This window comes from Salvelinus fontinalis, chromosome 2 (assembly GCF_029448725.1).
Source record: "Salvelinus fontinalis isolate EN_2023a chromosome 2, ASM2944872v1, whole genome shotgun sequence".
In the NCBI taxonomy this organism is placed as follows: Eukaryota; Metazoa; Chordata; class Actinopteri; order Salmoniformes; family Salmonidae; genus Salvelinus; species Salvelinus fontinalis.
This window is the reverse complement of record NC_074666.1, coordinates 5,751,364-5,776,132: the sequence shown is the minus strand read 5'-3', so window position 1 is coordinate 5,776,132 and position 24,769 is coordinate 5,751,364. Positions and strand designations below refer to the sequence as shown.

Below are 24,769 nucleotides of genomic sequence, written 5' to 3'. Positions count from 1 at the left end.
CAACCTGTATTTTTTTAGTCAAGTTTATGAATAGTTTTCGATAAAAATAGTTGTAATTTCATGATGGTGCCGGGCAGATTGCTTGAGTAGTTGGACAGTATTTCCATTGTGTAAGCACGATTTGTGCCGCTAAATATGCACATTTTCGATCAAACTCTATATGGATTGTGTAATATGATGTTACAGGAGTGTCATCGGAAGAATTCTGAGAAGGTTAGTGAAAAAATGTATATATTTTGGCAATGTTGACGTTATCGCTCTCTTTGGCTAGAATCAATTCTCTGGTACTGTTTGCACATGTGGTATGCTAATATAACGATGTATTGTGTTTTCGCTGTAAGACACTTAGAAAATCTGAAATATTGTCTGTATTCACAGGATCCGTGTCTTTCGATTAGTGTATGCTGTGTATTTTTACGAAATGTTTGATGATTAGTAATTAGGTAATACACGTTGCTCTATTTATTTATTCTAGTCCATTTGTGACGGTGGGTGCAATTGTAAACTATGATATCTACCTGAAATATGCACATTTTTCTAACAAAACCTATCCTATACCATAAATATGTTATCAGACTGTCATCTGATGAGGTTTTTTCTTGGTTAGTGGCTATCAATATCTTAGTTTAGCCGAATTGGTGATAGCTACTGGTGTTGAGAGAAAATGGTGGACAAGAAAAATGGTGATTTTTGCTAACGTGTTTAGCTAATAGATTTGCATAGTGTCTTCCCTGTAAAACATTTAAAAAATCTGAAATGGTGGCTTTATTCACAGGATCTGTATCTTTCATTAGGTGTCTTGGACTTGTGATTTAATGATATTTAGATGCTACTATTTAATTGTGACGCTATGCTAGCGATACTAATCAGTGTGGGGGGGGGGGTGCTCCCGGACCCGGGGTAGGTGCTCGTTAGAGGTTAAATGTCTCATTCTGGAAGCTATTGGTAGATTGATACAAATTATTTGCCATTGCTAGAACTACTAAATTACCTTAGCTGGTGAGTCAATTCCAGTAAGCTAGCGTGGTAGAGTTTGCTAGCTTATGCGCTACAAAGTTTATCCACGTGACGTTGCCAGGTTGTTCAGGTAAACCACCGAATTAATACAAAAATGTAACCAAGTCGGAAGCCAACTTGATTGTCGCAGACTATTTCTTTGTTACATTATATTAAAACTACCCATAGAAAATAAATCTCACATGCATTTATTTTAAAAATATAATAAAATAAATACAAATAAAAATGTACATTGAATAATAGGCCTGAGATCAAACTGGGTAGGCCACAGAGTTTCTCCCATTCTTCTCTGCAGATCCTCTCAAGCTCTGTCAGGTTGGATGGGGAGCTATTTTCAGGACCCTCCAGAGACGTTTGATCGAGTTTAAGTCCAGGCTCTGGCTGGGCCATTCAAGGACATTGAGACTTGTCCCAAAGCCACTCCTGCGTTGTCTTGGCTGTGTGCCTAGGGTTGTTGTCCTGTTGGAAGGTGAACCTTCGCCCCAGTCTGAGGTCCTGAGTGCTTTGGAGCAGGTTTTCATCAAGGACCTCTGTACTTTGCTCCGTTCATCTTTCCCTCAATCCTGACTAGTCTCCCAGTCCCTGCCACTGAAAAACATCCCCACAGCATGATGCTGCCACCACCATGCTTCATCGTAGGGATGGTGCCAGGTTTCCTCCAGACATGAGGCTTGGCATTAACGCCAAAGAGTTCAATCTCGGTTTCATCAGACCAGAGAATCTTGGTTCTCATGGTCTGAGAGTCTTTAGGTGCCTTTTGGAAAACTCCAAGTGGGCTGTTGTGCCTTTTACTGAGGAGTGGCTTCCGTCTGGCCACTCTACCATAAAGGCCTGATTGATGGAGTGCTGCAGAGATGGTTGTCCTTCTGGAAGGTTCTCCCATCTCCACAAAGGAACTCTAGAGCATTGGCAGAGTGACCAAGGCCCTTCTCCCCAGATTGCTCAGTTTGGCCAGGCGGCCAGCTCTAGGAAGAGTCTTGGTGGTTCCAAACTTCTTCCATTTAAGAATGGAAGAACTGTGTTCTTGGGACCTTCAATGCTGCAAAAATGTTTTGGTAGCCTTCCCCAGATCTGTGCCTCGACACAATCCTGTCTAGGCGCGCTACGGCAATTCCTTCAACCTCATGGCTTGGTTTCTGCTCTGACATGCACGGTCAACTGTGGGACCTTATATAGACAGGTGTGTGCGCCTTTCTAAATCATGTCCAATAAATTGAATTTACCACAGGTGGACTCCAATCAAGTTGTAGAAACATCAAGGATGATCAATGGAAACAGGAAGCACCTGAGCTCAATTTTGAGTCTCATAGCAAAGGATTATGTAAATAAGGTATTATTTTTTAAAGCCTGTTTTAGCTTTGTCGTTATGGGGTATTGTGTGTAGACCGGTGAGGATTTTTTTTATTCAATCCATTTTAGAATAAGGCTGTAACGTAACAAAATGTGGAAAAAGTCAAGGGGTTCTGAATAGTTTCCAAAGGCACATTTGAGAAAAAAAATTCTGTACAGGCTTCCTTCTTTTCACTTTGTCATTTATGTTAGTGTTGTGGAGTAACTAAACTGAGGATGAATCAACACCACTGTTCTCCTATCACAACCATTGAACTCCAACTGTTTTAAAGTCACCAGTGAAATCCCTGCATGGTTTCCTTCCTCTCCAGCTGAGTTAGGAAGGACGTCTGTATCTTTGTAGTGACTGGGTGTATTGATACACCATCCAAAGTGTAATTAATAACTTCACCATGCTCAAAGGGATATTTAACATCTGCGTTTTATTCTATTTTACCTATCTACCAATCGGTGCCCTTCTTTGCGAGGCATTGGAAAACCTCCCTGGTCTTTGTGGTTGAATCAATGTTTGAAATTCACTGCTCGACTAAGGGACCAATTGTATGTTTGTGGGGGTACAGAGATGAGGTAGTCATTCAAAAATCATGTTAAACACTATTATTGCACACAGAGTGAGTCCATGGAACTTATGTGACTTGTTACATTATTCAAAAGGTTGCTTGTTCGAATCCCAAATCTGGCAAGGTGGAAAAATCTGCAGTTCTGCCCTTTAGCTCCCCGCACCTCTCTGATTCAGAGGTTGTTAAATGTGGAAGATGCATTCAGTTGTGCAACTTCCCTTTCCCCCAGAGTCCATGCAACTCATTATGGCAAATTTGACCATAACAAAGGGGTTGAATACTACCTGACTCAAGATATTTCAGCTTTTAACTTAATAAAATTGTAAACATTTCTAAAACCTTAATTCCACTTTGATATTATGGGGTATTGTGTGAAGGTCAGTGACACAAAATCTCAACTTAATCTATTTAACATTTAGCCTGTAACAACATTTTTGGAAAAAAGTCAAGTGGTGTGAATACTTTCTGAAGGCACTGTAAATATTAATATTCATAGGAGATCTGTGCTGCTATAAACAGCAATAGAGAAGCCAACTCCTATAATGATACAGAACATTCTACATTCTAGCTAGGGTTCCTGAATTCATTAATGTCTCAGAAAATCCAAAACAGATCTAGAACTGACTGTTGTTAATCAATACAGGGAAAGCAGAGTGAATGTTATGAAGTAGTAGTAGCAGCATAAATCAGCATCATCTTCCTCCTCCAATATGCTACCCTCCCGCCATGATTGACCTAAAAATAGCCTTCCTGTAGCCTTCTCCCAGCAGCACTTCAGCATCAACTAGCTAGGCTGTTAACCAAACATGGTGTTAGGCTAGAACAGTGGTTCCCAAACTTTTTATAGTCCCTTACCCCTTACAACATTCAACCTCCAGCTACATACCCCCTCTATAGCACCAGGGTCAGCGCACTCAAATGTTGTTTTTTGCCGTCATTGTAAGCCCCCCCCCCCCCCCCCCCACACTATACATTTATTAAACATAAGAATGAGTGTGAGTTGTCGTCACAACCCGACTAGTGGGAAGTGACAAAGAGCTCTTATAGGAACAGGGTAATAATAATAATACATAATTTTGCTCTTCATTTAACCATCTTACATATAAAACCTTATTTGTTCATCGAAAATTGTGAATAACTCACCACAGATTAATTCTGCAATGTTGGGTTGTATTGGAGAGAGTCTGTCTTAAATTACTTTCCACACAGTCTGTGCCTGTATTTAGTTTTCATGCTAGTGAGGGTCGAGAATCCACTCTCACATAGGTACGTGGTTGCAAAGGGCATCAGTGTCTTAACAGCACAATTTGCCGAGGCAGAATACTCTGAGCGCAGCCCAATCCAGAAATCTAGCAGTGGCTTCTGATTAAATTAAATTTTTACAGAACCGCTTATTGCAATTTCGATGAGGCTCTCTTGTTCAGATATCGGGAAGTGGACTGGAGGCAGAGCATGAAAGGGATAACGAATCCAGTTTGTGTCATCCGTTTCGGGAAAGTACCTGCGTAATTGCACACCCAACTCACTCAGGTGCTTTGCTATATCACATTTGACATTGTCCATAAACTTGAGTTCATTTGCACACAATTATATATATATTTTTTTAAATCACACAATGATGGAAGACCTGTGTGTTGTCCTTGTTAATGCAGACAGAGAAGAGCTCCAACTTCTTAATCATAGCCTTCATTTTGTCCCGTACATTGCATATAGTTGCAGAGAGTCCCTGTAATCCTAGATTCAGATCATTCAGGCGAGAAAAAACATCACCCAGATAGGCCAGTCGTGTGAGAAACTCATCATCATCATCATCATCATCATCATCATCATGCAACTGTTTGCACGCGCATTACCACTCCACTATGTCTCCCTGTCATGGCTTTTGTGTCATCAGTAGATACCAACATGAGCAGCAGCTATGTTTGGCTACATACAGAACGTTAATGGAATTCCCAGAATTGAGTAACGGTTAATGTGATTGGATATTAATTATTTGACTAGGCTACCTGTATTTGACATTGTGTTGTTATTTCGCTGAACACTAGATGGTTTCATTTTATTTTTGGCAGTGAAACGAGGCTACTCAGGCAAGAAAATATAAAAAAATTGACTGTTTGAAAATGTGAAAAAAATAAATGTGAATCACATTTTTATTTGGCGTACCCCCGATGGCATTGCGCATACATACCCCAGTTTGGGAATACCTGGGCTAGAGGATAGAAATACAACGTTAACACAGCCTAATGAGCACTACCTGCTGTGTAGAGTACTGAACGGCACAGTACCGAACCACAGTGACACAGTAAATCTTAAATCAAATCAAAGTTTGTCACGTGCGCCGACTTCAACAGGTGAAATACAGTGAAATGCTTACTTACAGGCCCTAACCAAGAGTATTTTAAGTAAATAATACGTATAATTTGAACAATAGATAAGTAAAGAAAAAGAAACAGTAAAGACAGTGAAAATAACAGTAGCGAGGCTATATACAGTAGCGAGGCTATATACAGGCACCGGTTAGTCGGGCTAATTGAGTACTGAACCACACAGCACTGCTCGCACACCTTCTCTTTATAGCCTAGGGCAGGGGTGTCAAACTCATTCCACGGAGGGCCTTGTGTCTGCAGGTTTTTGGTCTTTCCTTTCAATAAAGCCCTAGACAACCAGGTGTGGGGAGTTCCTAACTAATTAGTGATGTTAATTCATCAATCAAGTACAAGGGTGGAGCGAAAACCCGCAGACACTCGGCCCTCCATGGAATGAGTTTGACACCTGTGGCCTAGGGGCTCTACTCAGTCTGTGAAGTGTTACAGATACCGAGATAGAAATGTAATGGCCATTTCGGGTTGAGCCGAGATATACAGTCTCAGCTTAAAGCGGGAACATTCCATCACGCTGTAAAGATGAACTTCCTACATATAGAAGAATCCCTATCAATTTCATATGATCTCCGTGGGCCTAGTGAAGAATTGTCATATCACTTTTAATCATGTATTACGTTTTAAATGAGAAATCAACACAACCAGTCGTGATGTTTTCATCTGATTGTCAAACAATCATTTCAAAAAAGGGCGCTCCTGTAGGTTACCCGCACACGTTTGTCCACTCATAAAATAATTCCAGCATCAAAACAGTGCACTGTGCATCCGCAGTTTGATGAATAGAAAGAGACATCTGTTACAAAACACCTAAAATGTGTATTATGTCATTCATACACAATTGATGCGTCCACTGCTGTCCCCACGCGTCTTGGCCACTCATCTCCGCAAAGTGTTCTCCTCAAACCACAATGCAATTTGGAGCATGTACCACCCTGGCCTCAAGTCAATTCACACATTTTTCATACAGCTGACATGCAGTAAATGTTAAATAATAGTGTAATATAGTTATTGGCATTTTGTGTTAGTAATTGTGATAGGCTCACGTTTTACTGGTACGGTGTACCCCCACTATTTATTTTGCCGGGAAGCCGTACCGGACTGGCTTACTTTCACCTGTTCAAATGCGGATTCTCTTGCTTTTGCATCCAGGGTAGTCATTATACTATGGTAGAAGAATAGTGACCATTGTTTCATCAACGGGCGGGTCACATGGACAACGGGCGGGTCACATGGACAATGTCCTTGCTGCCAAGGATATTAAAGTACAGCCACAGGGCTCTCCTTCCTTCCCTCCTCACGATTTCTGAGTCTAGTCATGCTACCCGGATGGATGTATCCCATTGAACATTCAGATACACCCCCTACATCCTTCACCAGACCATCTTCCACCCCATCACCTCCAGCTCATCAGATGACTAGGGCCGATCCCAAATGGTACCCTATTCCCTAACCCTTGGCTCTGGTCAAAAGTAGTGCACTATAAATGGAATAGGGTGCCATAGGGCTCTGGTCAAAAGTAGTGCACTATAAATGGAATAGGGTGCCATAGGGCTCTGGTCAAAAGTAGTGCACTATAAAGGGAATAGGGTGCCATAGGGCTCTGGTCAAAAGTAGTGCACTATAAAGGGAATAGGGTGCCATTTGGGAAGGAACCTGTAAGCTCCACATCCACAAGCCATGGGAGGAATACACCTGGAAGGGAGGGGTGATGGCAGCTTATGTAAATCAGACAGGAGATGCCTGTATCTATCTGGGCAGCTGGCAGAAGGACATGGTTTCACACACAGTGCTGGGGGGCCAGGAGTCAGAGAGGAGAGAGGCTGACTGACCTATGAGGAACTTCAACACTTTTCTGATATATTGCAGTCACTTCAAACCAATACTTCCTTCAACTTGAAATACTGTCAAAAGTACTGTCATAGCATTAAAAAAAAGTAAACATTGGCCGTTGATTACATCACTCTTTTACATGGTGAGGTCGCAGATTATTATAATTTTTTTATATCAAAATGGGGTCGCAGAGCAAAACAGTTTGGGAACACCTATTGTAGAGTCAGCACAGTAAGCTTCTGTAGTTTACAACCACTTTATGCAACACAGTACCTGCTCCTTGGCATTAAATCACTGTCTACTCTAGAGCAGGTCAAAAGCAGTAGACAGATGGTTAGGCTAAACGGTGTCAATCAGCTCATATCGGAAACCATTATTAGTTTGTTCAAACGCTCTGTAAAAGGATTCAGCTAAAAGTCTCACACAGTACCTCACACTGAAGTATCAGCGAAGGTCCAGGCATGACGGACATCCGACATGATCCCAGATCTGACAGGCGCTTTCAGCCCAACAAAACTCTCGCTCAACAAGAGACGGATATATTTAAAGTGTCTCTCCACAGGAAAAGCAATGTCACCTCCTTGCCAGGGACAGTTTGACAGTTGCCCTGGGCAACAATCTGCTCTTCCACGACCAACTGAAAACACCCTCGTCCCATAATATTGGTGCTGAGCGAATAGTGCTTTTTGAAGTCAGTTCGAATTTGGTTTGATTATTACAAAATAATCATGGTTTTCAATTTCGATTACTTAAAAAAAAATGCACTATGCATTGTGGGTTGAATGCTGTAAAACAGAATAAAACAATTAATAAAAGTAGTGACTGCCCATTACTGCTTATCACTAACCATAATTTATTCACATTACTTTAATAAAATATATTTCAGTTGTGTATATTACATTTGTTTTATTTGATGAATCTATTATTTAATTCCAAGTCATCATCTCATCTCTATAGAGCTGCTGTTTGACAAAATCACTATTTAGTAGTTCATCAAAGTAAATAAGGCTGAACACCAACTATCAATCACTTAGATAATGTATTTTCAGGTAGCGATACCTCACGAAGCAACTGCTCTCTCAATCGCGCAGCATGCGTAAAAGAAACAGACCGGACAAGTAGGCGAGTAATGGATTATGGTCATTGTAGTTAGTTTAGCACAGAAAACGCAATGGATTATGGTCATTGTAGTTAGTTTAGCACAGAAAACGTAATGGATTATGGTCATTGTAGTTAGTTTAGAACAGAAAACGTAATGGATTATGGTCATTGTAGTTAGTTTAGCACAGAAAACGTGGTAATTATGTAAAATATTGGCCTACATCCCACAGTCCAGGATTGATACAATTTATCTCTAGAAAAACAGGAAAAAAACAGAATGAAATGGATTTTAAATAATTGAACAAATATGGTTCAATTATTGAACCAACATGGTCCAACAAAAAATAACCAACATTTCCGTTAAACGCTCAGCACTACATAGTAAACACACATACTATTTGGGGTAAGACTGTAGGCCACCCAAACGGTGTGGACAAACAGTCACTAAGGATAAAAGGACTGGTTGAAAAGTATCACCTAACACGAGGATCTCACTGCGACCATGTTTGTTTGGTTCCTCACAGTGATCAAAAGAACTGTGATGCACCCATGAGAAGGACAGATTTCTCTACCATCTGTTTCTTTAACTGATTCATCCCACAAAACGCTGCCTCGTCTGTGTTGTTGGTTTGCCCAGTCTTCCTCCTTCACATCCCTGTGGAAATGCCACCGTATCACTAGTTGAGTCTTTTCCCTGTATAGTGCAATACATTTTACCAGAGCACTATGGGGCACTGGTCAAAAGTAGTACACTATATAAGGGGGGGGGGGGGGGGGGGGGGGGGGGGGAGTGCCATTTAGGACACACTACACTGTATGATTGTCTTCTACTTCCCTGTGTTACAGTGTTCTCAAAGGCTTCTAAGACACTGTCTTGTTGTGATTTAGGTCTGTTCAAGATGTTTCCTGAATGTATTATGTGAACTGTGAGGTTGAATCTGCTGCCATGTTAAAAGGACACTTCACTGTAGTCTACGTGAGGGCTGAAACAGCTCCAGGGCGTTTGTTTAAAGACAATAAGCTTTCTGGCTTGGCACAGGCAGGTCAGACCAAGACTACAGTATTACCCTCAACAGTTAAGCCCTGGGATAACAAATAAGATCAGAATACCCAAAAGCAGGACATCGCTAGGGCACGTTCCCACATGAGTCTCTAGAAAATGTATTTTTACAAGCGCAGCAGCAGCATGCTAGCATTGTCATAATATAAAATGAAAGATGCATCGGCTTACTAGTATTACAACCGAAATAAAGGTCTGGGAAATGCCATCAGAAACAGCGGTGATAGTGTTCCCTACAGCCAGCCAAACGCCATCAGAAACAGCGGTGATAGTGTTCCCTACAGCCAGCCAAACGCCATCAGAAACAGCGGTGATAGTGTTCCCTACAGCCAGCCAAACGCCATCAGAAACAGCGGTGATAGTGTTCCCTACAGCCAGCCAAACGCCATCAGAAACAGCGGTGATAGTGTTCCCTACAGCCAGCCAAACGCCATCAGAAACAGCGGTGATAGTGTTCCCTACAGCCAGCCAAGCGCCATCAGAAACAGCGGTGACCAATTAGTTTAGTTTCTAATGTCAAAGAATTAAGAGGAAAAGTTTTTTTATTGGGATCATCTTGATGCCTGAAATGATCTTACTCCCCAAGGACTTGTATAGTATTAGGCTAAGTTAGACACATTGTAACACACATAAGAACACCACCACTACAGCTCCCTGCAGGTTAAAACAAAGACATTAGATGTTGTTGAGATAGTAATCTACACAGTGAACCAGCACAGCCTTGTTGATTAAACGCCTGAATCTCTGAAAGGACTTGGGGAATACACAGTTGTATTCTAAACCCTACAACATACCCGATAAAGCAAGGCTTATTTTAAAAAGTGCCCATTTGAAGTCAACATGCTGGCGAACTATGTCTCCTTCTGGTTTAGGTCTATGAGTCAGAAAGCTTAACGTGTAGTAATGATCTGAAGCCCTGTGGTCTAAACAGTACAGGAGGAAATGTCACTAGGTTATTCTATACAGTCTCTGCATAGATAGGCCACAACTTTCTCAGTGTCAAAAATATTATAAAGTGAATTACAATCTAAGATACATTAACATCTTGGTTAAATGCAGATCATTGACAAGGTTATCTTTGTGTATGTGCCTGTCAGTGTCAATGGGACAAAGGCACAAGGACTCTTTTACCAGTCCCATCTATTGTGTGGTGGCCAATTTTTTTATACAATGTGACAGGGAATATTTTTACAACCCATGTCGTTCTTGAAATGACAGTGAAAAGTTAAGACTACTACAAATGGAACAAGGAATGCATTGAGACTGGTTCCGGAACAGTCGGAATGATCCTTAGGGTTCTAGACTGAGAATGGAGGCTGATACCGGCTGAATAATCTCACTATGAAAGGAGAGATCACAGTAGGCAGTCAGCCCTCAAGTTGCATCCCTGCAAAAACAAGGGAGCATCGTTTAATCATCACACACAGAGAGAGAGATACAGAGTGTTAGCGAGGCGCGAGCGGGCGAAGTGTCAGCGAGGCGCGAGCGGGCGAAGTGTCAGCGAGGCGCGAGCGGGCGAAGTGTCAGCGAGGCGCGAGCGGGCGAAGTGTCAGCGAGGCGCGAGCGGGCGAAGTGTCAGCGAGGCGCGAGCGGGCGAAGTGTCAGCGAGGCGCGAGCGAGAGAAGTGTCAGCGAGGCGCGAGCGGGCGAAGTGTCAGCGAGGCGCGAGCGGGCGAAGTGTCAGCGAGGCGCGAGCGGGCGAAGTGTCAGCGAGGCGCGAGCGAGAGAAGTGTCAGCGAGGCGCGAGCGGGCGAAGTGTCAGCGAGGCGCGAGCGGGCGAAGTGTCAGCGAGGCGCGAGCGGGCGAAGTGCCAGCGAGGCGCGAGCGAGCGAAGTGTCAGCGAGGCGCGAGCGAGCGAAGTGTCAGCGAGGCGCGAGCGAGCGAAGTGTCAGCGAGGCGCGAGCGAGCGAGAGAAGTGTCAGCGAGGCGCGAGCGAGCGAGAGAAGTGTCAGCGAGGCGCGAGCGAGCGAGAGAAGTGTCAGCGAGGCGCGAGCGAGCGAGAGAAGTGTCAGCGAGGCGCGAGCGAGCGAGAGAAGTGTCAGCGAGGCGCGAGCGAGCGAGAGAAGTGTCAGCGAGGCGCGAGCGAGCGAGAGAAGTGTCAGCGAGGCGCGAGCGAGCGAGAGAAGTGTCAGCGAGGCGCGAGCGAGCGAGAGAAGTGTCAGCGAGGCGCGAGCGAGCGAGAGAAGTGTCAGCGAGGCGCGAGCGAGCGAGAGAAGTGTCAGCGAGGCGCGAGCGAGCGAGAGAAGTGTCAGCGAGGCGCGAGCGAGCGAGAGAAGTGTCAGCGAGGCGCGAGCGAGCGAGAGAAGTGTCAGCGAGGCGCGAGCGAGCGAGAGAAGTGTCAGCGAGGCGCGAGCGAGCGAGAGAAGTGTCAGCGAGGCGCGAGCGAGCGAGAGAAGTGTCAGCGAGGCGCGAGCGAGCGAGAGAAGTGTTAGCGAGCAGGAGGTTTTTTTGTTCTCACTTTTATTTCATTTGGCACATGTTTCCCATGTCAATAAAGGCCCCTTTGAATTGAATTGACAGAAAGAGATAGACAGTCAAGACAGACAGAACAAGGGCATCAACCATGTGGCTGCAAAGCTGAAAATATTCATCAAAACACAGTTAAGATTCCCCAAATAGTCAGTGAATACTTAATAAAAATGTCCACACTACATTAACCTAGTGTTAATACCTTATTTTGTTACTTAACTTATACAGCCTCGCATGACTGTATCCACCTGTGGAATAGTAGCTGTAGTGAGTGACTGGGACCTGGTGGCAGGTTAAGGCCAGTAACCGAAAGGTTGCTGGTTCAAATCCCCGAGCTGACTAGGTGACATATCGGCCGATGTGCCCTTGAGCAAGGCACGTACATTAAGCCTAATTAGTCCTCTAAGTCACTCTGGATAAGAGTGTCTGCTAAACGACTAAAATGTAAATCACATCTAAAGGATGAAATACCCTTTGAAGTTGAACAGAAATACATTTCCCCCATTAGAAAATGAGAATCCAATTCATGATGGATGAAGTTCATTACTGTCGTGCTATAAAGAATTACACTATTGCTGGCAAGCAGCACCATGCAGTACACTGGGTAAGTGAGGAGTCTAAAAACCAATAATGAACATTACAGATTGAAGTTGTTTCTGTCATGATATATTACGTTCACTTAAAATATTGTCTCATCAATATGGAGTAGCCATCCATTTCCAACTGAAATCACTGAACTTAATGACAACTCAATGACAATACTGTATATTAAATGGGTAAACTATAAAGACAAGCAAACCTACTTTGTCAAGAATGAGTGATCTTCCAAAAGCCCATTCATTTTCAATTTGTCATCCATGGCCTTTCTGTTTCTCAACATCATTCATGCTACACTCTCAGGAATCACCCAAAGCTCAGTGTGAATAAAATACAGGTACCGTATATCACAAAAGAGTGACTAAACTACAAAGAATCACAAAACTAATTCACTACAGACTGATGTTGATTCTACACTGTCAGGAATGCCATCCATAGCCCGTAGCTCAGTCAGTGTTTAACACCAAAAGGCCCAGGTTCTTACCTGTGGTGTTTCTTAGGGGGAGGGGGTGGTGGAGTGGGGTCATGGCTTGAACTCTTCCCCTCTGCTGAGAGCTGCTCCGCGCTGGAGAGAGACGACGGAGGCGACTTGGCCAACATGCTCCCGCTATGTTTGCTCTCCTCCGCGCTGCTGCAGCCTGCCTGCTTCTGACTGGCACTATTGTTGGCCGTGGTGCCTGGCAGGGTCTGGGTGCTGCCCTGCTGGCCCTCGCTGCCCTGTGTCACCCCCGTGGGTCTCCAGTCACTGGCGTCTCTCCAGACAGCCGCCCTATTGATGAGCCCCGTCACCCTGCTCTGAGAGGCACTCTCCTGAGCATGGCCCTCCTCTGTCTCCTCCTCCTCCTCGATCCGGCCCTCCCAGTTCCAGGGAGTGGTATGGAGCTTGTGCCTCCGGACCTCAGATGAGGCTGAGCTGTGGGGCTCCATCTGGGACTTCACCTGCACCTGGATGTCCCTGGAAGACGGTGATAAAACCAGAGTCTGTATGCTGAGCTCAGGCACCGGGGAGATGCTGGAGGCCCCCAGGAGTGGTTTGGGCGATCGGTTGTTCCTCTTGGGCGGTATAGGGGGGCTGTTCTGGGGTTTGGGCTGGAGGGAAGCAGGGAAACCTGGGGATGATGTCTCTTTTACAGAGGAGCTGGAGGGCCACTTGAAAGCTGGGCTTCCGGGGTTGCTGAGGGCCGTGGGGCTGAAGTCAGGCCACTGGGTGCTGACGGCCGAGTCCGGGCTGCTCAGATAGAATGTCCGGTTGTTCTCCTCAGTATGAGCAGCCCGGACGGTTATCTTGGCCCTCTGGTTCTGACCCTCTTCTGTGAGCTCCACCTCCAGCTCGGAGTGCTGTTTTTGGGCCTGGACCTTCCCGTTCCCTCCTCCAGCGCTCTGAGGCCTCCTCTTCCTCTTGGTGCTCTCAGCATAGATGGGTTCTGACGACAGCGTCTGTCCGTCTGAGGGAGAGCTGGCTGACGAGGCTGAGAGGCTCTGAGGACTGGGACTATCTGGCCCAGCCAGTCCGAAGCCATCCGGCCCTGTGAGAGAGTCTGTGCTGCTGCGATAGGAGCAAGAGTCTGACAGAGACAGAGTACCAGGCTCGGAGAGGAAGGAGCCGGTTCGGCCTCCTCCACAGGACAGGAGGTTGTGCCCTAGAGGCCCCGGAGATGCCCCTGAGCCCAGGGTGGTTAAGGATGGGATGGAAGAAGTACTGGACTGGTTGGTGTTCCCAGACGTAAGGCCCCCATTACTAGGGGCGGTTGTGGTGGTGATAAGACCGTTACCGATGCCGTTACCAGCCGTCGTTGTTACTGTGGCAATGATGTTGATAGCAATACCCAGAGGTGCTTTCACATCCTGGATGGCCTGGACTGTGGAAGACCCTCTAGCGGTGTTCACCATGTGGACGCCGTGACCGTTGCAAGTACTCTTGGTTGTTTTGGTAGTCTTGGTGATCTGTTGCCTGTAGGACGAGTCACTGTTGCTATTCCCTTTCTCCTTCAGACTGTGAGGCCCTCGGCTGTGTCCGTCCTCCTGGGTCACTAAGACACTGCTGATGATCGTACTAGAGTCCTTCTGGAGGGCTGACGGGGACAGAGAAGACCGGGGGCTGATAGGACCGGGGGAGAAACGGCTGCAGGGGTAGTCTATCTTCTCAGGGGTTGTAGTACTCTGTAGTACGGCCTCTCTCAGGGCCTTGTTACAACCTTTACTGTCTATGTAGATAGGGGACAGGCCCAACATCTTCTTAAGGCCCAGTCGGTCCACTGGACTCTTCAGATTGTCCTGAGGGGAAACATATTGAGGGGAAATACAATTCATGGTTATAGAAAGCATACAGACATTATTGAATCACTTCACATTAAGTGACTCTAAAACCTATGGGTTTCATTCTAGATGTACTTAGTTAAATGCAAAGGCATACAGTGTCATACATTTGTATTTGAGCTAGTGAGATCTAACCTGTTCTATGTTCATGTTGAGGTCTGCCAGCATCTCGCTGGAGTCAGGGAGCATCATGGTGGGGCGAACGGCGATGGTGGGTTTGGAGTAAGGCACGGTCACTCCCTCCTCCTCCTCTCCCCCCGAACTGGTCCTCAGGGCACCACAGGGCACTATGCTGCCACCGCTGGCACGGTGGGCGCTACGCGGATGGAAGCAGTTCTTACACGAGCCGGGTTTCCACACGTGTTCTGAAAACTCACCGCAGGCCGACATGTTTGTCCGAAACGTATAGTTGATGTCAATGTAGGTGGGAGATAGGATGATCCGACATGGTTCGTAGTTGTACACAGAAGCCTGGTGTCACATGAAACCCTGCAGAGAGAAGAAATCAGAATAACAATGTGAATAGAAGTGTATTTACTGTGGAGATTCTCATTTTAAAAGCACCGTTTCTTATCTGAATTCCTTGAGTTAATCAATAACTATCATAACACAAAGGAATGCTATTGAGAGCACAGTGTTTGAGCTGAACATAACAGCAGTGGTTATGAACAAGACAAGTTAATTCCTCAATAGGTGGCTCAATGGAACAATTTGGCCCGGAGGTGATTTTATTTACCCTGAGCAAAATAAATAAAAATAAATAAAAAAATAATACCATTTTTATTATTGGATATAAAAGACCCCCCCAAAAAAATCACTAGGAAATCAGGTCAAAGTGATTTTAATTTAAGAAATCTGTTCCCAAGTATTCCCACTCATAAATAAATCCATATGTGATCGTATCCCAATGTAATTAAGGTTTGAAATTATTCTGTTTTTGTCTAATACTATATTGGTTGGGATTCTTGCGGTCAATTTGCAGTGTACACGTCAGTCCCCCCCCCCCCCCCCCCCGACCTTCCGCTCAAGGAAGAATCGGCCTGGAGCTGGATGTAATTGGGGACTCATAGTTTACAGTGTTTCTTATACCCATTTCATCTCCAACAGATTTGTCAACCTGGAATCCCAGATCCCCTACAGGTACACGCCGAGACAACAGTCAGACAATCAGTCACCTTTCTAGACTTTAACCCTCAACATTACACCATTCAGTTCTCTCTGTTGAATTACGAAATACAACTTCATTCATATCAGCGCAATAAAAATCTAACCTTTAAGGAAAAGGTATTTGAGAGTTGTTTGTGGTGTTGCATAATGATCAGTACTTGACACCCACTGATGAAAAGCACAAGGTGCAATACTCTGTTGCATCCTAACTGGCACCCTATTCCCTACATTGGTTAAAAGTACTGTACTAAGAAAGTATGGCAGGTAGCCTAGTGGTTAGAGCGTTGGACTAGTAACCGAAAGGTTGCAAGATCAAATCCCCGAGCTGACAAAGGTAAAAATCTATCGTTCTGCCCCTGAACAAGGCAGTTAACCCACTGTTCCTAGGCCGTCATTGAAAATAAGAATTTGTTCTTAACTGACTTGCCTAGTAAAATGTAGCGATTAGGGTGCCATTTTCGGACACAGCCCTTTCCTCTGGTCTCCTCTTCCTAACAGAACGAGCATTATGTCTGGTTCAGGAAGCACCTGTCTGACTGCAGAGTAAACTAGAATAGAAAGACCACAGTAAACACCTCAGAATAATGATGCGCGTTTCATTGATTCCACAATAATATTCTACGGATTCAATTTTCCCAGTGATTCTAACAAATTACTTATGGCCAAATCCATCAAGTGTCTGAATTTGTGTGGTCATGTGATGCCAGTAAGTTTAAATTATACCAGGCTTTAACCTCTGTAGTAAACTCAACACGCTCCTCCACTATCACTCCACTGCAGTGTTCTTTGTAACTTCAGATGCCTCTGAGCTCTGTCCTCGTTCCCAGGCTTCCTAAATTAGAGGGTCCTACTTTCTGTTGAGCCCACGTGACCCCCAGGAACATAAAGGCGTTTAGAATGCAGTCTTCTGTTGTAGAATGCCTCAAACATCCCAGAGGTCAGAATGCCTGGAATGTGGAGAGGCGCAAGTGTCAGACCACCACACTAGCAGCTCTTAACACCTCTCCCTGTGCAATTCATGTTAAAGACTGGAGGACGGTGAGAAAATCAACATGACTAGAGGGTTTGTCTGTCTTGTTTCTCCTAGATGTCGCTCTCTGTCTTCACACAGAGCTAAATACCCAGAGACAAGCCTTGGAAATGGCACACAGCAGTATACATATCCCCACCACCTAAAGTCATTAATAAAGCAATACAGGGGATGTAGCCTTATATAAAAGCCAGAGGAATAACACAGATTACTCATTCAATATCATTATATTATTATTATCATTATAATATCTAGGGACCAACTATAGACATGGGTTGTAGGAGGGGAGTTTCTTGACTTAGTGAGATGCATGTTTACACCTACAACATAATCTGATATTCCTTTGTTGTTTCTCTGACACAATAACTATCTGGAAAGCACTGGAAACAGCACTGATTGTTGTTTCCACTGTAGCCTATATTAAAATGTATGACTAATAGATGTATGGCACATGGTCTACTTCTGAATGGTATAGTCAAATATGATCTTTTCCATTTTCTCATCAGCCTGGGTATCTACCTACAGTGCACTTGGAAAATATTTAGACCCCTTACTGAATACTTATGTAAATGTGATATTTCTGTTTTTTTTATTTCTAAAAACCTGTTTTTGCTTTGTCATTATGGGGTATTGTTTGTAGATTGATGGGGGGGGGGGGGGGATCTATTTTAGAATAAGGCTGTAACTGTGGAAAAGGTCAAGGGGTCTCAATACTTCCCCGAATGCACTGTAACACCCAAAACAAAAACAAGACTGGACATGTGGTGAGAAGGAGTTTCATTTGAGGCTGATGTCCATTTCTCCAGCTCCATCACCTCTAGAAATGAACACGACCAAATCCTCACACAGATTCTGAGTGTAGCCTATTCCTTCCTCAGTAAAAAATGACATTTCTATGTAGACCTAGTCCTGTACTCTGAGACTAACATCTATATACACGAGTACGGTCAGATGGTCAAGAGTCATGACACAAATTCAAGTCTGGGCTTTCTGTCATATAGCTGGAGAGACTTCAGAAGTCACAATGGGAAAACAATGAAAACAAAAGTGATCAGCAGTGCAAAGGTGACCTGCTACATGGGTCTGGGTCAACTTTGTCCTCAAACTGTGTCATTCCGCCTCTTGGGTACATAATAAAAACCATCTTTGTCTCTCTGTGAGTACGAGTGTGTAATCAACTAGTGTTGCCTCTGCGCTGTAGCCTACCCCCTGCCGTCTCACTCTGGCATGCAATAACAGAACAGTGTCTGGAAGCCAAACTGCCTGACTCCTGTCGCCCTAACAACACAACACTACTGACCACACACAATGTATTATTTGCTCAGGGCTAGCCTGATGCAGTGGGGAATGCAACCTGTGTGACAATGTTTAGACTCAGAGGCAACATTTTGACAGTCATAGGCAGATAACGACAGAGGGGCGGGGCAGGGCTTTGTCAAAGAAAGAACTGAAAAAAAAAACGGAATTATTGGTTGACTTTTACACTTCCAAGTAGCCATAAGATACTTAAGACAATATTGATATTATGTGACCAGTAATTCAAGCCTTAGCACGCACGCGCACATATGGGGGGGGGGGGGGGGGATCGATACTCCTTACATTCCTTGACTGTCTAATAAACTGTACCCAAACGATATATTACCAAATAGAGCCATACATTCTCAACTCGATCACGGACGATATACATCGAATTATCGTATAGATCTACAAGGCATTGCCACGCAGTGTTTGTTTCACGCGATTAATTCATTCCTGTGCAGAAGCGCCTGGTTGAACATCGAGACAGAATTTCCCATTCAGTTGATCGAGCATTCGAACACATTGCTCCCATCTCTGGAATGTCTTCTCCTTCGAACCGCGACTCCTGAAGGTATCATTCATTCCATTTCTGAAACAAGTGGGATGCCTATAGCCTCCTAGAGGACGTGCCTCGTTCCTGAGAATATCTATAGATATATGTTGACATTTTCAAGCTCCTTATCCTTGCTCAGACATGGTATCAAATAACATGTTTCACTTGTAGTATCTAAATGCGTCCTCCTGGACTATGGTTAGAGGCTAAGCATTATCACCTGTGACATATTCCTACCCAATAAGGGGATTCTTAGCCTGGTTATAAGGATGCAAATACTAAATAGACGGACAGCTATATGTTCAACAACCTATATACATTAAACAAACAACGTTACTGGCTTAAATGAACATAACTGTATATGCGAATCTATTGGTCGGAGAAAAGAAAAACGCGTGTCAGTTCTGTGGAAAGTGTCAAATGTTTTTGCTTACCTGAGGACTTCTCCCGTTCTTGACTTGCCTGGCAACCCCTTCCGCCTCCCCAAAAACTCTAAACAATGCAGGTCCCAAAAACAAAGTGGCAAATGTTTATGTTATTCATCCTACATCCGACGCACTGATAGGTAGTTTGGGAAATGTGTCCCAGCAGGCAGCTTTGATCCGCGGCTCTTGAAACGCACCGCGAGGTGAACTGGTGGAGGAACGGGTGAATTGTGAGCATGAAGCGCTTCAGCGAGGGGCGGAGCTTCCTAGTCCAAACGAATAAACTATTCGTTGAGTTGCAGACTAGTCTGGCCGCATTCAAGTGGATGTAAAGTGGTTTCGGGTACTATTCAATTTAATTCAAAGGTTTTTTTTATTGGCATTTGAGACATATGTTTACATTGCCAAAGCCAGTGAAATAAACAACAAACAAATGTGAGAAGAAACACAAAACAACATCAACAAAAAAACATTCAATAAAATGTACAGTTAATATCGCAGTACAACTAGCTCACCTTCTGCTCTCAACCTCTGCCGAGCAACTGTGGCGAATTTAATTGAGAGGAGAGAAAGACAGCTGGGAGGAGCGGTATCGGTCCCCGCTGATCCTCATTATGACCGCATTATGACCGGGACCAAAGGAGGCCCAACTCCGCATTGTCAGTACCATTCAGTATCATCCCATTCCACAACTGAAAGCTGAAACATCACTGTCACCTCACCGAACAGAGCTTCCAACCACACCTGCACACCGTTTTTTATGTTATCTTTATTGTTTGTGTATCACTTGTTTTCTGTGGTGCAAATAAATAAATACAAACTTTGTCAGAACAGCCAGGCAAACCACACACACACACACACACACACACACACACACACACACACACACACACACACACACACACACACACACACACACACACACACACACACACACACACACACACACACACACACACACACACACACACACAGAGAGAGAGAGTTGAGTTGACAACTCTCGCCTCAGGGCAGGCATACCCAAAAGGAACCTGTCTGTCTGTGAATTGTTTTCGTCAGAGCAACCCATGACTATCCTAATATGCTGATAGGGGATTATTCATTATTAACTTTCAATGAAAATTGATAACACTTGCCTTCACCCTTTTTTCCTGATCAACAGGTGTGGCAGGTAGTTTAGTGGTTGGAGCATTGGGCCAGTAACTGTAAAGGTTGCTGAGTTGAATCCCTGAGCTGACAATGTAAAAATCTGTCATTCTGCCCCTGAACAAGGCAGTTAACCCACTGTTCCCCAGTAGGCTGTCAACATAAATAAGAATTTGTTCTTAACTGACTTGCCTAGTTGAATAAACAAAAAATCTAATTATGATCCTACACCTGTAGCACCATCCTTGCCTATGAAGGTTTAATGTATGGACTGGAGAGAAGAAGAAGGGGTAAAGAGGAGAGGACATGTACTGGCATGTTCAACAACACATGCCAGCTTTATCTACACAGTCAGTTAAGGTTTGGGAAGTCCAATCCTATGTTATTGTCTTCCTTTTTTGGGACACAACCTGAAAACCCAATACACACACACACACACACACACACACACACACACACACACACACACACACACACACACACACACACACACACACACACACACACACACACACACACACACACACACACACACACACACACACACACACACACACACTTTTACACTCATCATATGCTGCTGCTACTCTGTTCTTTATTTTACTCTTATTATTATCTATCCTGATGCCTAGTCACTTTACCCTGCCTTCATGTACATATCTACCTCAAATACCTTATTATTATCTATCCTGATGCCTAGTCACTTTACCCTGTCTTCATGTACATATCTACCTCAAATACCTTATTATTATCTATCCTGATGCCTAGTCACTTTACCCTGCCTTCATGTACATATCTACCTCAAATACCTTATTATTATCTATCCTGATGCCTAGTCACTTTACCCTGCCTTCATGTACATATCTACCTCAAATACCTTATTATTATCTATCCTGATGCCTAGTCACTTTACCCTGCCTTCATGTACATATCTACCTCAAATACCTCATTATTATCTATCCTGATGCCTAGTCACTTTACCCTGCCTTCATGTACATATCTACCTCAAATACCTTATTATTATCTATCCTGATGCCTAGTCCATTTACCCTGCCTTCATGTACATATCTACCTCAAACACCTTATTATTATCTATCCTGATACCTAGTAACTTTACCCTGTCTTCATGTACATATCTACCTCAAATACCTTATTATTATCTATCCTGATGCTAAGTCACTTTACCTTGCCTTCATGTATATTGAACAACAAAATAAAAGCAACATATAACCATTTCAAAGATTTACAGTTAATATAACGAAATATAAGGAAATCAGTCAATTTAAATACATTCATTAGGCCCTAATCTATAGATTTCACATGACTGGGAATACAGATATGCATCTGTTAGTCACAGACACATTTTTTTTAAAGTGTGCCGTGGATCAGAAAACTAGTCAGTCTTCTTTATAGATTTGATCAGGCTGTTGATTGTGGCCTGTGGAATGTTGTCCCACTCCTCTTCAATGGCTGTGTGAAGAGCTGGATATTGTCGGGAATTGGAACACTCTGTTGTACACGTCAATGCAGAGCATCCCAAACATGCTCAATGGGTGAAATATCTGGTGAGTATGCAGGCAAAGGAAGAAGTGGGACATTTTCAGCTTCCAGGAATTGTGTACAGATCCTTGCGACACGGGGCCATGCATTATCATGCTGAAACATAAAGTGATTGAATGGCACGACAACGGGCCTCAGGATCTCGTCACGGTATCTCTGTGCATTCAAATTGCCATCGATAAAATTAAATTGTGTTCGATATCCTCAGCTTATGCCTGCCCATACCATAACCCCACAGCCACCAGGGCACCCTGTTCACAACGTTGACATCAGCAAAGCGGTCGCCCACACAATGCCATACACGTTATCTGTGGTTGTGAGGCCGGTTGGACATACTGCCAAATGATCTAAAACGATGTTGGAGGCCGCTTATGGTAGAGAAATTAATATTCAGTTCTCTACCATGGCAACAGCTCTGGTGGACATTCCTGCTGACAGCATGCCAATTGCACACTCCTTCAAAACTTGAGACATCTGTGGCATTGTGTTTTGTGACAAATCTGAACATTTTATGCCACACCTGTTAGGTGGATGGATTATCTTGGCAAATGAGAAATGCTCACTAACAGGCATGCAAATACATTTGAGAGAAATTAGCTTTTTGTGCATATGGAATATTTCTGGGATCTTTTATTTCACCTCCTGGAACACGGGACCAACATTTTAAAGTGGATTTAAAGTTTGATTTGATTTAGTCATATTCTTGAACTTAGATTTTTGGTTGAAATGGAGACGTGAATCCAACATATCAATTATTAATTTGTAGATGAACTGGAGTTGAAGCCAGACTCAGTTGCACAGATGGAGCTATCCAAGCAGAACATACATCTCCTTCAGATGTTGAGGCTATCGCTATATCATCATCGTCCCCCGGTATTACTAGAGCTGTGTTGTTAACCATGACGTTTCTTTTCCAACACACTGCGACTCCACTATGTAGGGAATAGGGTACTATGTTGGACGCAGCCCATGCTGCCGCCCCTGCTTCCAACATGAGGAAGCCCATGCTGCCGCCCCTTGCTTCCAACAGGAGAAAGCCCATGCTGCCGCCCCTGCTTCCAACATGAGGAAGCCCATGCTGCCGCCCCTTGCTTCCAACAGGAGGAAGCCCATGCTGCCGCCCCTGCTTCCAATATGAGGAAGTCCATGCTGCCGCCCCTTGCTTCCAACACGAGGAATCCCATGCTGCCGCCCCTTGCTTCCAACACGAGGAATCCCATGCTGTCACCCCTTGCTTCCAACACGAGGAATCCCATGCTGCCGCCCCCTGCTTCCAACACGAGGAAGCCCATGCTGTCACCCCTTGCTTCCAACATGAGGAATCCCATGCTGCCGCCCCTTGCTTCCAACACGAGGAATCCCATGCTGCTGCCCCTTGCTTCCAACAGGAGGACGCCCATGCTGCCACCCCTTGCTTCCAACACGAGGACGCCCATGAAGGAGAAGCCATGCCTGCCAGTGCAAAGCATCCCTCCCACTGCCTATCTATGAATTATTAAAGGAAAGATCATCTTGAATTAAGGTCAGCCAAGGGAAAATGGGTTTTAATGTGTCAGAAGAAAAAAGTGCAGGGTTCAGACTTGATGGGAGGAGTTACATAGGTCTGTTTGGGCCAATAGGAGTCATGGTGTAACCTCCAGGCAGATCGCTCAAGAGTGACTTCAAAATTGGACGTCTATCCATGAAGCGCCTTCAAAACTGACCACCATCAGAGCCATTACCATCAATTAGGTTTAGGTTTTGCTAGGTGTGGATGAGTGTAATCCCATTACTCTGGATCCAGTGGTGAACACTTATTTTACATTTTTTATTTGAACCCTATCCAAAACCTTAACCCTTATCTTAACCATTTGGAATGAGTGCCTTAACTTAATGTTTTAACCCTATCCAAAACCTTAACTATTAACCTTCTAAACTTGACGTTTAGAGCAACTTCAGAGTCAACCCATGCTGTCAAAAACACTTAAATGTGATGTCTGGAGAAACGTAGATAAACATCTAGTTCTTCAGTGAGACAGTGAGACCTTGTTGGTAACCTCACCCCAGAGTTGTTATTGGTGTGTGTGTGTGTGTGTGTGTGTGTGTGTGTGTGTGCGTGCGTGCGTGCGTGCGTGCGTGCGTGTGTGTGTATGTGTGTATGAGTGAGTGAGTGAGTGAAAAAGAGATGGGGGTAACCAGAGTCCTTGCAGTTGGGGTGGAGACTGGGGATTGGGTAGGGACTACTGAGCAGGGAGATATATAACAACGATTCTGTCAAAGCTGCTGACTAAACTGCTGACTAATTATTCTTACTGTATATCTCTGTTGGACCAACCCCCTGGAGTGGTTTAATAATCTGGATTTTCTTCTGTGTCAAAAAAGGCACCAATCCCCAACCCTGCACATCTCCTATCTACACTTCTATCTACGCTTCTATCTATGCTTCTATCTAGGCTTCTATCTAGGCTTCTATCTATGCTTCTATCTAGGCTTCTATCTATGCTTCTATCTAGGCTTCTATCTAGGCTTCTATCTACGCTTCTATCTACGCTTCTACCTAGGCTTCTATCTAGGCTTCTATCTAGGCTTCTATCTACGCTTCTATCGACGCTTCTACCTAGGCTTCTATCTAGGCTTCTATCTAGGCTTCTATCTAGGCTTCTATCTACACTTCTATCTATCTACACTTCTATCTACGCTTCTATCTAGGCTTCTATCTAGGCTTCTATCTAGGCTTCTATCTATGCTTCTATCTAGGCTTCTATCTAGGCTTCTATCTAGGCTTCTCATTAGTTTCGCAATGCCTCTTTCACACTACTTTGCAATTTACAAAGGGGAAATCTGCATTTGAAGCAATAACAAAATGAACTCCCCACCACTGTTTCGATAAAAAGTTGAGGGATGGGGCTGGAGAAATGTAACTACTCTCA

General features: G+C 44.2%; 1 protein-coding gene across 1 annotated transcript in view; it reads right to left on the bottom strand.

The window, feature by feature from the left end:
- The window catches only part of LOC129810759 (inactive tyrosine-protein kinase PRAG1-like), a 42,109-nt gene extending 22,715 nt beyond the window's left edge, over nt 1-19,394 (bottom strand). The window contains exons 1-3 of the mRNA XM_055861626.1: nt 19,164-19,394; nt 14,816-15,169; nt 12,849-14,638 (exon numbers count right to left, since the gene is read on the bottom strand). Of these exons, the coding sequence (XP_055717601.1) occupies nt 12,849-14,638; nt 14,816-15,070 (2,045 nt within the window). The 5' untranslated portion in view covers nt 15,071-15,169; nt 19,164-19,394. The remainder of the gene's footprint in view (nt 1-12,848; nt 14,639-14,815; nt 15,170-19,163) is intronic.
- Nucleotides 19,395-24,769: the final 5,375 nt, after the last annotated feature.